Here is a 14525-nt window from a genome sequence, read left to right as displayed (position 1 = left end):
GCTCCTCAAATGAAAGCGATCAACCACTGATTTGTGAAAGCAGTTTAAAAGTCCAGAAAATATTAAGAAAAGGAGAATAGAGGGAAAGCGATGACTACTGGACCTTCCTAAATGTAGAACTTTAACAGCCAGACTGTCTGGGTTCAAATTCTAGTTGTGTGACCTTAGACAAGTGACTTAACATCCCTGTTCTTCAGTTTGTATATGTGTACAGGGCTTAGAGCAATGCCTGGACCCACAGTAAGCACCACGTATCCTGCTAGCTCCCTTGAAGCCCAAGTGCCGCAAGGTGGAACAGTGGCTCACTGCCTCCCTGTTCCCAGAGGCTGGGAACACAGACTGTCTGGGGCTGATGGAGCTGGAGTGGGCATGTCCTCAAAGGGCATTAGACAGCTTCCACCTCTCTGCCCTAGGGTACAACTCCTGGAGGGGCTTCTGTGGCCTCTCACAGCCCAAGACGCTGAAGGGGCTGCAGACCGTGCTGAAGAACAAGATACTGGCTAAGAAGTTAATGGATCTCTATAAGACCCCCGACAACATTGACATCTGGATTGGAGGCAACGCTGAGCCCATGGTAGAAAGGGGCCGGGTGGGGCCACTCCTGGCCTGCCTCCTAGGGAGGCAATTCCAGCAGATACGTGATGGGGACAGGTGAGTGAGACCTCAGCGGGGAGGGCGGGTGGGGAGGCCCTTCTTGGAGGTGGGCATTGGGGTGGGCGTCCTGCAGGACCGATGCCAGACCTCGGCATGTTCCCGGGGACCTCCTCCCTTCCCCTTTGGCAGAGTGGGAAAGGGCCAGCAGCTGGGCTGCATGGAGACCCTGCTTGTGCCTCTGCAGGTTCTGGTGGGAGAACCCTGGGGTCTTCACTGAGAAGCAGCGGGACTCTCTACAGAAAGTGTCCTTCTCGAGCCTCATCTGTGACAACACCCACATCACGAAGGTCCCGCTGCACGCCTTCCAGGCCAACAACTACCCACATGACTTTGTGGATTGCTCAACCGTTGATAAGCTGGATCTCTCACCCTGGGCCTCCAGGGAGAATTAGGGGCCCGGACTCCACAGCCTCCCACACTGTGCAGTAGAGCTCCCCTTGGCCACGATGCCATTTCAAGTAGACTCAGTGACCTGGCCCCTTCGGGCTCCCTACCCTGCCCCAGGCCTTCTGTCCAGCCGAGTCTCTCTGCACGCCCCCCAAGCACACCTAGCTCAAGCCCAAGGCAGCCGCCTCGCCGCTCCAGCTCTTCCCATTGAATCCCACATCCTCTCCGTCTTCGGAAACCCTCCTTCTGTCAAGACTTACACCCTCCAAAATGCCTTCTGATCTTGCTTGCCAGATGTCACCCATCCTTTCCCCAAAAAAGTCTTGGCTGAGGCTGCGGCCTTGACACCCATATCTCTCCTCCCCTTGAACTAGATTGTAAACTTCTTGAGCTCGGCCTTCAACCTGCTTCCAAGTGTGCCCTGGGGCCCCCAGCGTAGTCCTTGGCACACAGTGAGTGCTCAGTAAACACCTGATGATTGAACACAGATGCTGGCGATGACCTTGTTCCCCTCTGGAAGGCAGGCCTTGGAATCACTGCCAAATGAGCAACAGTGTTTACAGCTCGGACATGTCTCACCACAAAGGGGTCACGTGCGTGAGTCTAGGCAGTGAGAGGGCCCGGTTTGGTGCTCTCAGCTTCAAAGCGCTCTCAAAGAAAAGGAGGGAAGGGGCTCCTGCGCAAAGAAGGCATGGCTGTGGGGTGGCAGGAGAACTTTCAGGGCATCGCCACAGGGGTAGAGAAATCCAAGCCAGAGCTCATTTGGGGGAATTCCCTGGCGGTCCAGTGATTAGGACTCCACACTTCCACTGCAGGGGACACAGGTTCAATCCCTGGTCAGGAAACTAAGATTCCCCCATACCATGATGTGCAGTTAAAAAAAAAAAAAAGAAGTTAATTTCTTTTCTAGGGGTCCTTCAGGGAAATACCCCCTTATTCTAGGTTAGTCCTGGGGGCCTGTGAGGCCTCTGACCGCAGATCCAGAATATTCCTAGTTTGCCACCCAATACACACTCATGAGTTCTTTCTCAAAGACCCTCCTGGGTCAGGTCAGCCCAGGGGGACCCCCAGGCCCCCTGACTGGCACGGCGGGGGCAGGAGACCTGCAGCCATCCTACAGGAAAGCCTGGGAGCCAGAAGACCTGGGCGGCCCTGGCTCTGGGACCCCCTTCTTGGAGGCCTCAGATGAATCCCTTAACCCCCCAGGACTCCTTCCTGTCCTCAGTGAGAGGGGGTTCAGCAAGGTTTCTCCCTCTTCGGGGAGGTGCTAATATCCGGGGCTCCCGTGGGTACACAAGCCTCTCATCCTTTCAGGCCCCAGCTGTGGGTGTCCCCCTCCCCAAATGTGGGAAGAAGGGAGAGAACAGGAGGGAATCCACCACGAAGGCAGAGGGATCAAGTTCCAGGCACGCTCATCAGGGGAGTCTGCTCCTTCCCCTCCCTCAGCCCCACCTGCTGTCCTGGTCTGGACCCCTGGCGAAGGCAAGACTAAGGAGGCATCTACCGTCCTGGGGCCTCTGACCCACCAGGCCGGCTGACGGGGTCCCCAGGTGTCTTGTCACCTGGGAAGGGAACCACATTCCCATCAACCTCCTGCTCTTTCCTCTCCTGAGCGCCCTCTGTTTCCCAACACTTGGCACAGGCCCGATGCAGAGCGAGCATGTAGCAAGCATAATACTTCCCGGGGCAGGGCACCAACAGAAGGGCTTGGTGCCCACGGTTCCCGCTCTCTGGTGGGAAGAGGGAACCGGTGAGGGAAGAGGGTCTGCTCAGTTTGGCCTGGCCCCTAGGCATCCAAGGACTGACGGCCTTCTATGTATAAATCAGCCCAAGGAGAACGCCTGGACGTCCTGACCTCCAGTTTAGAAAGGGCCCTGAAGCACAGACCACTCTTCAAGTTCAGAGCCCAGAGCAAGCCTCTTGCTGAGGGTCCAGCCCCACTGCAGACACAGAGCAAAGATCTCCATCTATGGTGCTTTATTATCATAATCATCAGGTATAAACAAATGGTATAAAAGGGCCCAGTTCCTCTCCAGGCAGCTCCTGTGAATAAGCAAGACAACAGGGTAAGGAAGAAAAAGGGGAGCCATGGACTGAGCCTGGCGAGCCTGGGCCCGTAACTCAACCCACGCGCAGCCCACTGCTAATAGCCACTCCTCCAGGGTCGTCACTCCTCCAGGGTTGCTGCTTCACCTCTGATAACAGGACACAGTCAAGGTATAAGCTCCACAAGGGCAGAAATGGTGTCTGACTTTTTCTGTGTGTTTCCCATGCGGGCCACACTGCCTGGCAGGTAATGGGTGCTCAATAAACCCAATACTAGAGGATGCAATGGACCCTCTAAGAAGCCACGTCAGCAGTTATTTACAAAGGAAATTCAGGCTTAGCAAGGTCGAGGAACTTGTTAAAGGTCACACAGCTGGTAGGCTGTAGGATCTGAACCCAAGCAGTCTGGCTCCTTAGCCTGTACGTTTCACCAATCCACTCTGCTGCCTTCCACACACCTAGCATCAGCAAATACACACTCATGTATACACAGCACACAAAACACTACCCATGTTCACATGCAACACGCACAAAATGCAATTTCGATTCACTGTGCGCACGCACACATACACACACACACGAATGTCCAGTTGTTAGTGGTGTCTTTGGCTGGCACCCAGAACAGGGAGGGGCTCACCTAGAAAAGGGAGAGCTCTGTGGACCCAACCAGCCAGCCGAGAGATGCCCAGCCTCACTTCCCCGCTGCCCTCCTTACCCTGCCTCTAGCGCCTTTCCCTCCAGGGAGCCAGGTTCAATGCCGGCACCCTACTGCAGCGGACAAAGTCCCGAGGGAATCTGTTGGACATGAAGATGTTGTTCTTGGACACGAAGGTGATGCCTGTGTTGTCACAGATGATGCGGGGCAAGGAGATCTTGGCGAGGGCCTGCTGCTGCTTCTTGCTGAACACGCCCTTGTTCTGCCACCAGAACCTGCACGGGAACACCCACAGCCACTGTGCCTGAGGCCCTCCTGGGCTGGGAGGGCACCCACTGGCTGGAGCTGTTCCTGGTTGACAGAGGACCACGGTGGACAGCGGCCCCACAGGACAGGAGAGCTCCAGGCCCTCAGGCAGCCCAAGAGGGGATTCAAACAAATAGAGCCCCACTCACAGCTGCCCAGGTCCCCCCCCCCAACCCGCTCCCACCCCAGCAGCCTCCAAGCATCACTAATGACAGACGGGCCCACTCTCCCATGAGACCCTGGGCCCTGGACAGGGCTATGTCCAGGCAGGGAGACAGGATCTACGGAGTGTGTCTCATTTGTCCACCCAGAGAGGGACACCTTGTTAAGAGTTTCCCCAAGGCACAGTTCATGCCAGGTGAGAACTGGGTGTGACAGAGGTCAGGCCCACAGTGGAATGAAAACAGGAGCGGCGGCCGAGGGGAAGCAAGGATGGGACCTTCCAATGGAGACTGGTGGCCCCATGACCACGCCTGGGACCTGGAGAAGCAGTGACTAAGGGTGGCATTTTCTCTCGTCCCGCTCCTTGACAACCACAGATCCCTTCTTTTTGCACCCTCAACAGCTTCAGGGTACATCAGTGACGACCTTGAGGCTCCCCAGAACACACTGGAGAATCACGGACTCCTTCTAGCAGGAGGAAGCAAGGGGTCCCCCGAGGGGCAGGGGCAGAGCTGCGGGGCCTCCGCCCTCACCGGTCACCATCACGGAGCTTCCTGAACTGGGTCCCAATGAGGCAGGCGAGCAGCGGGCCCACGCGGCCATTTTTGTTCAAGGGCTCAGCTACGCCGCCTATCCAGATGTCAATGTTGTTGGGCGTCTGGTACAGTTTCATCAGCCTCCTCGCCAGGTCCAGGTTCCTCAGGACTGTGCCCAGCTCACCCACCGTGTTGGGCACTGGGAGCCCACAAAAGCGCCTCCAGGCGTTGTACCCTGTACGGGAGGAGTGGAGAGTGGTTGTGGGTGGGCCGCAGAAAGGCCACCCTCCCAACACAGTGAGGCCACATACAGAGGTCCATGCAGGAAAGGAGGGCACAAAGGGGCTGCTTCCCGTCTACAAACCCCCCAGGGAATCCTCTGGCCTCCCTGGGAGCCTGGGCGCAGCTGGGTCTCTCCAGGAGCCTCTCTGTCTTCCCCTACCCTTCCCACTCTAAGGTAAATCCTAAATTGTCATCACTCCCGCTGGGTCCAAGAACAGGAGCATCTCCTTGCCCCTGTGGAGATCTCAGACCCGCGATGGGTGCAGTGTGTCTGGAAGGATCAGCCCCATACCAGCTGTCCCACAGCACAGGCATCAGCAGGATGGTAGGCTGATCTGGGCTCCCATTCCAGCTCTGTCTCTTACTTGACTAGAGAACCCGGGCAGGTTCTCAATTTCTCCAAGCCTCAGTTTCCTCATCAGTAAAATGGTGGTGGTTTAATCGCTAAGTTGTGTCCAACTCTTGCGACCCCATGGACTGAATCCATGGGATTCTCCAGGTGAGAATACTGGAGTGGGTTGCCATTTCTTTCTCCACATCAGTAAAATGGAAGTGATAATAATCTCTTCCCTCAGAATCCACACAAAATGAAGCAAAATAGATGGAGGTAAGTTTTCAGGGTAGTAGGGGCTTGGTGTTATTATGGAGATGCCCTAAATTGGGGGGTTTCAGCAACACAATTTAGGGCATCACCGTAATAATATCAAGCCCCTACTGCCCTGAAAACCTACCTCCATCTATTTTGCTTCATTTTATGTGGATTCTGAGAGGAAGAGATTATTGGGGGGGTTCCAGCAACACAACAGAGAAGGCAATGGCACCCCACTCCAGTACTCTTGCCTGGGAAATCCCATGGACTGAGGAGCCTGGTGGGCTGCAGTCCATGGGGTCGCTAAGAGTCGGACACGACTGAGGGACTTCACTTTCACTTTTCCCTTTCATGCATTGGAGAAGGAAATGGCAACCCACTCCAATGTTCTTGCCTGGAGAATCCCAGGGACGGGGAAGCCTGGTGGGCTGCCATCTATGGGGTCGCACAGAGTCGGACACAACTGACGCGACTTAGCAGCAGCAACACAAAGTAGGTGGAAGCTGCTGGAAACGGGGCAGAGGGGCCCAGGGGCCTGACTTCAGGCCGCATCCTAAGAGCAAGGTTCTGAGGGTTGGTGGTGGGGGTGGGGTGCCCCGGTAGCTGGGGGCACTGGAGAGGACAGGCGCTGGATTGGGAGGTGGGTGGGCCCGTGAGGCCAGGGCAGCCCCCTCACCAGGGAGGCCGTGGTCGCGGCTGCGCTGCATGTTGAGCGCAGGCAGGTCCAGCCCGATCCTCATGACCTGCTCAAACAGCCGCTCCCGGATCTCGTCCACCGCGATTTGGTTCTGGCGGGTCAGCTTCGCAGGGGGGGCCATGAGGCCCCGCAGGATGGGGTCGATGCCACCTGGAGCAAGAGGAGCACGCTGGGGGAAAGTCCGGCTCGGTATCGGAGCTCAGACTGCAAGGAGCCGGACCCGGGGGCAGTGGCGGAGAGCGCTGAGCACATGTGGCTCCTGGCGCCAAGGTCCCGGGTGGGCAGATCCTCACTGAGGCTCTGTGGTCTCGGGGATAAAGCCATTCAAACTCGACAGGCTCAGATGCTCCCAGCCCTCCTGGGTCCCTGAGGATCCCAACGCACAGGAAGGAGCCAGCTCCCTGTAAGCTGTCTCACTCCACTCTCTGTTGTTCGATGTGCAAGCAGAGTCAAGTGAACCAGGCTGGAAATCAGATGCCCAGAAGACAGAAGGAAAGACAATTCATTCCGCCCTAGCTCCCTGTGACCAAGTCCACGCCCACCCCACCGGCTGCCAGTTCACTCCCTCACTCCCTGATAGCGTCTTGCTCACCTTCGAGCACAACCCTCCAGCTGGCAAAAAAGACTCTGCTGAGCGGCACGCGGGGGTTGGGCTGCATAGGTTGGTATCGACTGTTCAGGCGGAACATGAAGGGTTGGATGAGGGTGTGGCCGTAGCGGAAGGCGTTGGTGAAGACGTTGGAGATGCGCGGGTCCACCGAGTCGTTGTAGGAGCAGTAGGGGCGCAGGTACTTCCGCATGGCCTCCCGCCCCAGCACCAGGGGCAGGTAATCCCGGTAAGTGATGATCTAAAGGAAAGTCACTCAGAGTGGCCTCTCCACTCACCCCTCCCTGCGGATTCTTCACCTGCTCCTGACTCGGCGGGATCCCTCCCTCGTCTAAGGCCAAGGATTTGCCTCCCACAGTACTGGACCTGGGTCCCACAGAGTGGGACCAAGTGGCATAAACAGGGCTCAAGTGCTTGCCTGCTGTGTGACCTTAGGCCAGTTATTAACCTCTCTGAGCCTCAGTTCCTCAAATGTAAATTACGGGTAATTATGCTGCACTGTGCCTTAGAGGATGAAATAATAAAAGGTTCTGTGAGTCCTTTCATAGCTCCCTTGCCCTTGAGTTATTCCTGTCTCATTTCTCTTAACTAGCATACTAGCTGGAGAAGGCAATGGCAACCCACTCCAGTGCTCTTGCCTGGAGAATCCCATGGACGGAGGGCCTGGTAGGCTGCAGTCCATGGGGTCACCAGGAGTCAGACACGACTGAGCGACTTCCTTTTCACTTTTCACTTTCATGCATTGGAGAAGGAAATGGCAACCCACTCCAGTATTCTTGCCTGGAGAATCCCAGGGACGGGAGCGTGGTGGGCCGCTATCTATGGGGTCACACAGAGTCGGACACGACTGACGTGACTTAGCAGCAGCAGCATACTAGCTCCTTGAGGGCAAGGGTTGGATCTCATTTCTCTTGAAATTACTCAGTAGGCAACAAAGTGCCTGGCCCACAGTAGGGTTCAATCTAGTGTCTGCAGAAGGAAGGGAGGCAAAATGGAAAAGGGCCACCCTAGGTGATTTCTCGCAGTGAAAAGGGAGGAGAGGGAACAGACACACTCTAGATTCTAGACTCTGGAATCTCAGAGTTAAACAAATCTCATTTAAATTCTTTGTGCCAGTGGAAAACTGGTCACCCTGGTAACCCTCAGCACCAGCAACTCTCTCCAGTCCAAAGTTGAGGAGTATTAACAAGCGGTGTGTGTGTGTGTGTATGTGTGTGTGTGTGTGTGTGGTGTGTGCACTCAAGTGCATGTTCATGACCTGGGAGAGGATGAGGATGCTGGAGCATCAAAACTTGGGAGAAAAGGAATCCCTTGGCAGTCCAGTGGTTTGGACTCTGCATTTCCACTGCAGGGGGTTCAGGTTCAATCCCTTGTTGGGTGACTAAGATTCCAAAAGCTAAGTAGCTCAGCCAGTAAATAAATAAAGCATTTAAATATTTCCCCCCAAATTGGGAGAACACCCCTCAGGGATAAGCGAGGACAAGGAGAGGGGGTGAGCTGGGATAGAGCCGTAAAGAAGAGGGATTGTGTAAAGGAGCCAAGAGTGACAACGTGATGAAGGAAAGGAGAAGAATTTACGGAACGCCTACTGTACGCCTGGTGGCTCAGCTGCTAAAGAATCCGCCTGCAGTGCGGGAAACCTGGGTTCGATCCCTGGGTTGGGAAGATCTCCTGGAGAAGGGAAAGGCTACCCACTCCAGTATTCTGACCTGGAGAATTCCATGGACTGTGTAGTCCGTGGGGTCACAAAGAACCGGACACGACTGAGCGACTTCCACTTTCACTGTGTGCCAAGCATTTTAGACTCACCTGTTTAAACCTGTCAGTATTATTCCTGGTAGACAGGAAAGTAGAAAGGAGAGCAAGCCTGGGAATGAGGGGATGAAAGGCAAGTGACCCTTGTCAGGCACGTAGTATCTACCAGGTGTTTTCACATAGCTCATACGGGTTAATTTGCACAGCTAAGATGCGGCAGAGGCACTTTGGCATCCCAAGTCTGCTGACCCCTGGCATCACAGATGCCCAGGACTGCCTACCTGGACCATGGCTCCCACGATCTTTCGGGCTTCCTGATAGAGCCTCTCTCCATTCCAGTGGGCGTTCAGGCGCTTGAGCTCTTTGGCCAGCCGGTTGTGCTCCCGCAAAAAGAGTGTGTGCATGGAGGTGAGCTCAGGCATCTCACTCGCACGGGAGTCCCCTTGGGGAAGCAAAAGCTACTGTCATTCCTAAGACCTCCCTCCCAGAAAGGACTTGCTCCACTGAAACTCCCTCTGGGGCCAAGGCCTCAAATGCTGCTCATCTCCACTCAACATTTCACACCATGCTCAGTCTGCACCCCATCTAGGAGGCCTCCCTTGATTCCCTGGTCCACCATAGCAGCTCTTCAGTGCTGGCCGGGGATGCTCATCTACTAAGCATCAGATCTGACACAAGACTTGCCACCTCCCCATACCTGAGACTGCTGGCACCTGGAGGACAAGGACCATGGCTTGTGCCTTTTTGTATCTGACCCTCCCACCCAACATACACACAAACACATGGGGTTTAACACACTGCCTGGGACAAAATAGGAGATCCATGAGCACTGCTTGATTGACATTTTCTTGATTCAGGGAAGGCCAAAAAAAGTAGCATGCATGTTGGCTGTCCCTGTCTTCCTGCCCATGTCAGACACAGCAAATGATCACAGCCTTTACTCCTGATAAAATTAGATGCAGACTTCCCTGGCGGTCCAGTGGTTAAGAATCTGCCTGCCAATGCAGGGGACATGGGTGTGACCCCCGGTCTGGGAAGATCCCACATGCCATGGAGCAACTAAGCCCATGTGCCACAACTACCGAAGTCTGCGTGCCCTAGAGCCTGTGCTTCACAACAAAAGAAGCCACCACAGTCAGAAGCCCACACACTGTGACTAGAGGAGTTCCCACTTGCCACAACTAGAGAAAGCCTGCACATAGCAGTGAAGCACTGAAGACCCAGCGCAGCCGAAAATAAAAATTAATTAAAAATTAATATAAAAAAAGAAATTGGACGCAACCTCAGAATCCTTCTTAACACAGGACTCTAGAAAGCCACTACCACCTGCTCAGAGCTGCCATGCCCACCTTACTACATGCTAACTCTGCAGCCTGCTTGGGAGAGAGAGTCAGGGCACAGGATGTTTAAAGGCCACACCTGTTCAAAAGAACCAAGAGTGACCCTCTGATCCCTCTAGTCCTCCCCTAACCCTGGGGAGGGGTTAGGGGAGGACTAGACACTGGGTTCAGTCCTCCCCAGCTCTAAAAGTCGGTGGCAAGGAAATTCCCTGAGAGTAGCTCTTCCTTCTCATTACTTTACAAGAGGTCAAGATCATCTGGGCCGGGGACACGTGACTCAACACCATGTGGAGGCAAAGGACTGCTGCTCTTTCTCCTCTTGCCCAGAAAAGTCCACAGTGGGGCTGACCTTGATTCTCCTCCCCAGGGCCCAGCCAGCAGAGCCATCATGAGGAGAGGTTGAGAGGGCAGAGAGAAGGGCCTCAGACCCACTGCTGGGTTCATAGTTAAAAACACTGTATCAAGTAAAATTTCTGGGCATGGCCACCATCACTGCCCCAACCTTATCCCCAGGACTGCCAGTTGTCTAAATCAAAAATCCTACCCTCTTTCATTACAGGAATCAAGGTGGGTAAGGTGGTGATGTTCTGGAGCAGCTCTGTCCCACAGAAATTCTGCACTGATGAACACGTTCTACATTTGAGCTGTCCTGTATAGAAGCCATTAGCCTCTGGGGCTACTGAACACTTGAAATGAGCACTTGAAAGGTAGCTAGCACAGTGGAGCAAGCTTGTTTTTAATTTAAGCTAAATTACATATAAATGAAAATAGCCATGTGTGCCTAGTGTCTGCCAAATGGATACTGTTGTTCTAGAGGGTTGAGGGAGCCATGTTGCTCTCTGTCTCTTTGGTTTCCTGTCCCTGGAGGATTCAGCTTTCCCCTCTCGCAGAGCCCAAATGGAAAGGGAGCAACAGAGAAAGGGCTAGATAGATGGAGCCAGGCGCCTTGGCCATCCCTGAGTCTCCTTCTTAAATTTGGGGGGTTTGTTCTTGTCGTTTTGGGGGTTTGCTTTTGTTTTGCCTTTCTGGCTCCATCCAACTTGTTACCAAGGCAACAGCCTATTCACATCCTGTAAGTTGGTGAGGGAAGTCTCTGAATGCTAACCCCACATGGGGCTCTGCAATAGGCTCGCCGTGGCTCCAGTAGGGGGCGCCCTGCATCAGTCCAGGTCCCTGCCCAGGACTGACCTGCCAGGAAGCAGGGGATGTTCGCAGAGCGGTTGGTGAGGCGGCAGGGGTCATGGCGCAGGGTGTCGAAGGGCAGCAGGGCCCGGCCGTTGTCCTGGAAGCGGGTGTTGACGGCCAGCAGCCCCAGCTGGTTGGTCAGGTTGCGCAGCCTCATGGCCAAGGGGTCCTCGCTGCCGTAGACCATGCTGGCGTCCACGAAGGAGGTGAGCGCGTTGATCTGGTTGCGGATGGTGATGTTGCTCTGGGTGCAGGCAGGGCTGGAGCGGAAGAAAGGGATGCAGTCCTGCTGGTTCTTGATGCGGGGGTCATTGGGCGGGATCTGAGGTGCAGAGAGAGAGGCCCCGCAGGCTCGCCGCGGCCAGAGACAGAGGTCAGGAGTGGCTCTCTCTGGTCCACCCGCCTTTTTAGGCCCTGAATTCCCGCCAGGGAAGCCGTCTGGAACCCAGGACCAGAGCGGGCAACCCAGACAGTAAACAGAGCCCCTCGGGCCCCTTAGCTGGCAGGAAGGCTTCTCAAGGCCCCCGAGGGATGAGCCTTAGGTTCCACCGGCAAAGTGTCTCTGAGCTGGAGGGGCGGTGACTGGAGGGCCGGCATGGGGGACCTGGGCACTTCTGGAGGTGCGCTAGCCAGTCCTCCGACCCTCCCCCTCAACCTCCTTTCTCTCTTCTCCTCTGACTCTGTTCCTCTCTCCTCGGGTCGCTGGCTCTCTCTCTGTCCTCTCCGGCGGCCTCCTCTTCTTTCCTTTCCCCCTTTTGTCTCTCTGGCTCTCACTCCGGCCCCTGTCTGCCTCTGTCCGCCTCTCTCTGGGACCCTCCTTCTTTCCTTCTCTCCCCTGCTACCTACTCTGCACGTGTCCACTCTCAGCCCCGCCGCAACCCCACTACCAAGCTCTGTGTGATGTGGGCTGGGGGGCCCCCCGAGTCGGGAGGGAAGACGACTGAGCTCCTGGTGCTTGCACACAGAAGTCTGAGGGGCAGTGGGAAGGTCCTCAGCACAGAGAGGGTGGGAGATGGTGGGGGTGGAGGGGAGAGGGCGGTCAGGGCCAGGCTTGCTGGGACCCAGGGAAGGAAAGCTGGGCAGGAAGGGAGATGGCCCCTTCGGGGAACGATGCCCCCCTCCCCCGGCTCAGCGGGCTGCAGGGTGGGGCCGGGAGGAAGCACCTTGAGCGGGAAGCAAGGCGGCTGCTGCAGGCAGCTGGTCTCGCAGTTGATGCCGGTGAGGAAGGAGACGCGGGCGGCCGGTTCGGGGGAGAAGTCGAGGTCGTGGTCGAGCAGCTGGCCCCACTGCATGAACATGAGTGAGCGCTGCTGGTCCGGAGTCAGCTTCTCCGTGGGGAAGCGCACGATCTCATTGGACACGGCGCGAGCCTGTGGGACACCGGGCGTCAGGGGCCGCTGTCTCGGCCGGGCTGCTCTCCCTCCACCCGGCTGGGACTCACCAGGGGAACTGGGAAGCCGTTGCGCTTGACCCGGGGCGTCCAGCCGAAGGGCAGCGAGAAGCCATCCTCATACTCCGCCGGCAGCCAGCGTACAAAGGCGCGGTTGGAAGCCCCCAGAGTGGGGCTGCGCCTGGAGGGCAGGAACACGGTGCTGACACCCCTTGGTAGGGTCTCCAGCCTCCAGCCACCGCCCGCCCATCGATGGCCGGCCCCCAGCGGCCGCACCTGTTGTTGCACTGCCCGGTGATGGTTCGGTACTCGTCCTTCTCTGGGCAGCTCACCCCCAGGTCCTGGTGGGCGCAGCCGCTAGTCTTGGACAGCAGGTTCAGCTGGGCTGGGGTCAGCACGTCTGTGGACCGGGCAAAGTAGGAGGAAAGTGGGAGCTGTGCCCCTGTTTTCTACCCACTGCTGGGGAGCCTTGCTTGGGAGATGTGGTCTGAGGACATAGTAGGGGGATGCTAGGATACCCCCCGGAAGGAGGGATTGGGAGACCCACAGGGGTTGAGTGAGGCGCTGGAATAGTAGCCGGAACTGTACCTGTGACATTGAAGCGGCCTGGCCACAGGGCCCTCAGCTTCCTCTCCAGCAGGCTGAGGGCCACGTGCAGGTAGTCAGCCGCCCTCACAGCAGTCCTGGTGGCCGCCACTGGCTGCTTGAAGTAGGACAGGAGTTCCATGGGGCTGGCCAAGCCACTGTGAAGCCGCTGCTTGATGCTGCTTGAGGGAAGGAGGGGTGAGCCCAGAGAAAGGACGGGGAGACACTCAGCAGGGCCCCAGCCCAGAGCTGTGGGCTCGAAAGACCCAGAGCTGGGAAGCAGGTTTGTCTTTGTAAACATGGTTTGGACCTGGGAGTCCAAAGATGAGGCCATGGGAGGCATGGTCTTGAAGACATCTTCACACCCAAAGACAGAAAGACCGCCCGGCAGAGGGCCCCACCTCCAGCCGCACGTTCCCCCTGCCTGTTCCTTCTCTAAAAGGCCGGGGACAGCCTCACCCAGAAGCCCCACCTTTCCCGCCGCTCCTTGTAGACTTTGTCCACTAGCCGCTTGGCCTCCTCCATGCAGGTCAGCACCACCGAGGTATCCACTTCCCCTGGGACAGCTGCCCAGAACAGAGGTCAGGAGGTCAGGAATGGACCCAAAGTCCCCATGGGGCCCCAGAGCCCGGCTGGCTTACAAGGAGGAAAGGAATCCCGGGGACTCGGAACTACCCTTAACACGCCACCTTTTCCCTTCTTTCTGAACTGTTACCTGGAGGGACACCCTCCGAGGGCTGGAGCATGATCAGAACTGCCAGGAGTCCCGCCGAGCCCAGGAGCAGCCTCATCTCTGCAACAAGACCCCGTGCCCACGAAGTGTGCAAAGCCCACAGTGCGCTGGGGAGACAAGCGCCCCACAGCCGCCTCCTCCCAGGCCCCTCACCCCCTCCTTCTCACCCAGTGCCCCCGCAGTGGGTTCTGCCTACAGACAGAGTCTAGGACCCTACCTCTGAAGTTCCAGGGCTCCACCTGGCATTGGCATCACCTCTTAGCTGAACCTGGGCTTTTATGTTCTCCAGGCTGGGGGAGGGCTGGGGCAGGTGGGTCCCGCCCCTGGAAACTCAAGTCTCTCTCCAACCCCACTGGGGCCAGGGAGCACAGAAAGAACCCCCTCACGTGGGAGCAACAGGCAGTGGAGGAGGGACCAAAACCGGCTCCAGCCCGTGAACTTGGCACTCCTCCAGAGAACCTCAGCTCCCATGTGTGCTAGACCAGTGCTGTCCCCAAAGCGTGAAAAATTTACCCCCCCCTCCAAAATTCTGGTTCAACTGAGTATCCAGGGTTCCTTTGCAAGGGATGAAAGTTAGGAACCGACAGCCCAGGGAATAATGGGAAACAGAAATTGG

The 14525-nt window shown here is 56.6% G+C and overlaps 2 protein-coding genes across 3 annotated transcripts in view; one reads left to right on the top strand and one right to left on the bottom strand.

Moving 5' to 3' along the window:
* LPO (lactoperoxidase) overlaps window positions 1-1494 on the top strand; it is a 29747-nt gene extending 28253 nt beyond the window's left edge. Inside the window, exons 12-13 of one of the 2 annotated variants that reach the window (XM_010861644.1) lie at window positions 414-651; window positions 839-1494. In XM_010861644.1, the coding sequence (XP_010859946.1) occupies window positions 414-651; window positions 839-1046 (446 nt within the window). In that variant the 3' untranslated portion in view covers window positions 1047-1494. The remainder of the gene's footprint in view (window positions 1-413; window positions 652-838) is intronic. The other variant, XM_010861645.1, reaches the window with a different exon arrangement.
* Window positions 1495-3001: 1507 nt separating this feature from the next.
* MPO (myeloperoxidase) lies at window positions 3002-14244 on the bottom strand. Its single transcript, XM_010861643.1, has 14 exons — window positions 14127-14244; window positions 13892-13969; window positions 13649-13742; window positions 13180-13355; window positions 12868-12991; window positions 12643-12772; window positions 12365-12571; window positions 11205-11523; window positions 8958-9118; window positions 6907-7162; window positions 6294-6464; window positions 4744-4981; window positions 3803-4017; window positions 3002-3084 (listed from the first exon to the last, which is right to left on the bottom strand). The coding sequence occupies exons 2-13, from the start codon at window positions 13965-13967 to the stop codon at window positions 3810-3812; spliced, it is 2160 nt and encodes a 719-aa protein (XP_010859945.1). The 5' UTR covers window positions 13968-13969; window positions 14127-14244; the 3' UTR covers window positions 3002-3084; window positions 3803-3809.
* Between the last annotated feature and the right edge of the window lie 281 nt (window positions 14245-14525).

Source organism: Bison bison, unplaced genomic scaffold, assembly GCF_000754665.1.
Source record: "Bison bison bison isolate TAMUID 2011002044 unplaced genomic scaffold, Bison_UMD1.0 scf7180017864472, whole genome shotgun sequence".
Lineage (NCBI taxonomy): Eukaryota > Metazoa > Chordata > Mammalia > Artiodactyla > Bovidae > Bison > Bison bison.
This window is presented reverse-complemented; position numbering and strand designations above follow the sequence as displayed.